Below are 1,679 nucleotides of genomic sequence, written 5' to 3'. Positions count from 1 at the left end.
TGTACCGTCAAATTGGATCTGACTGGTACAGGAGACTGCCCCTCCTTCTCCAGCAGAGCATGAAGTAGAGTCTGGGGTTTCCCCCCCCCCAGGTGACTGTCAGGGCCTGGGTTTCAGCTGTCCACAACACAGCAGTGGGCAACGAGCTTAAAGCCCCTGATGACTCTAGACGCTGACTCTCACCAGTGGCTATGGATGAAGTCACAGGCGATTTTCAGCCAGCGCCGGCTCACTCAGCATTTCTCAAGCTGAAATAATGGAAAACCAAATTCAAACCTCAAGTTGAAATACTGAACGATGCTATGGACATAATCTTAAATAATTCAGGAAGTATCAAAATAGATGGGGGAATATCATCAAAATAGATTTACCAGAAAGAATTGGCTGACACAGAACCATTTCAGAACATCGAATATGATCAACAACCAATGAAAATGAAGGAAGAATTTCAAGTTGCACAGAAGACATTGACAAAAAATAAGGTATTAGAAATTGATGGGATACCAACAGACTGTTTCAACAATGCACACAGCCCTGGATATACTCAAGAAATCTTGAAGACAGCCGCCTGTCCAATTGATTGGAAGAGATCCATATTTGTTCCCAACCACAAAAGGTGACCTACTTGTTTTTGTTATTGTTTTGTTACATGTCATAGAGTCACTTGCAGTCCTATGTACAATTGCTGTGAATCTCTCTTCCCCAGCCAATCTCACTGTTTCTGACCCACCTGATTCCATTTTCCCAGCCACTGTGTTAGTCCATCTCATCCAGGGTCTGTCTTCCTCTCCCATGCTGTCCTTCCACCCTTCCAAGAATGTCCCTCTCTCCTCTCCAAGGACTGGCCCTTTGTGGCAAATATTCAAAGTATGTAAAGTGGGGCTTCAAAATCCTTGACTCCAAGAAGTAGCTTGCTTTCACTCTCTCCAGAACAAACCTGTTTGTTCTCTTGGCAGTGAATGAAATGTTCAATACTTTGCTCCTACACCACAAAAAGAAAAAATCATTTCTTCTTCTAACATCCTTAGTCATTGTTCAATTCTCTAATTCATAACAAGTAATTGAAAAATCATGGCTTGGATCAGGCACACATTAGTACAATAGAATATGGGAATTATCAAACAATATCACATGAAAGCTCTGGTGGGCTAGTAGCAAGAAACTGCTGCAATCCTGAAGGCATGTAATTCGAGGCCATTACCTGCTGCATTGGAGAAGGTTGGGCAACCTCCTCCCATGTGATTAATGGCCACTGAAAACACCCCAGAGAGTCAGCTACGGGTTGGTCCTGACTCCATGGTACACAACAATACAATAAGCAAAATATTGCTGAAGATTATTAAAAAAATAGAACAATAAAGTGACAAAAAATGCCAGAAATACTTTCTGCATCTGTCAAAATATTACCTATTGACACAGTGAGGCTTTTTAATTTCTTGATTTTGAGATGTAGATCACATCTATATTAAAACTGCCATTAAAATAGCATTAAAATTGCCTATGATTTCATCTTACTCAGACCAACAATCAACACCCTTGGTGTTAGCAGTCACAACATAAAAGGAAACAGCATGAGTGTGACTCTGGTTTCAGTTTTCTCTTGATGGTTGTCTAATTTTGCCAGCACATCTCTGGTGCCCTTATGTTAAGATACTTCACTACAATTCCAAAAACATGTA

General features: G+C 40.9%; 1 protein-coding gene across 1 annotated transcript in view; it reads right to left on the bottom strand.

Annotated features, from left to right (window-relative positions):
- LOC102864985 (caspase-4-like) overlaps positions 1-1,298 on the bottom strand; it is a 37,216-nt gene extending 35,918 nt beyond the window's left edge. The window contains exon 1 of the mRNA XM_006887297.1: positions 1,280-1,298. Coding sequence (XP_006887359.1) covers positions 1,280-1,298 — 19 coding nt within the window. The remainder of the gene's footprint in view (positions 1-1,279) is intronic.
- Between the last annotated feature and the right edge of the window lie 381 nt (positions 1,299-1,679).

Source organism: Elephantulus edwardii, unplaced genomic scaffold, assembly GCF_000299155.1.
Source record: "Elephantulus edwardii isolate Elephantulus edwardi_28Jun2011 unplaced genomic scaffold, EleEdw1.0 scaffold00056, whole genome shotgun sequence".
NCBI lineage: Eukaryota > Metazoa > Chordata > Mammalia > Macroscelidea > Macroscelididae > Elephantulus > Elephantulus edwardii.
The sequence above is the reverse complement of the archived record's forward strand: the minus strand, read 5'-3'. Positions and strand labels throughout refer to the sequence as shown.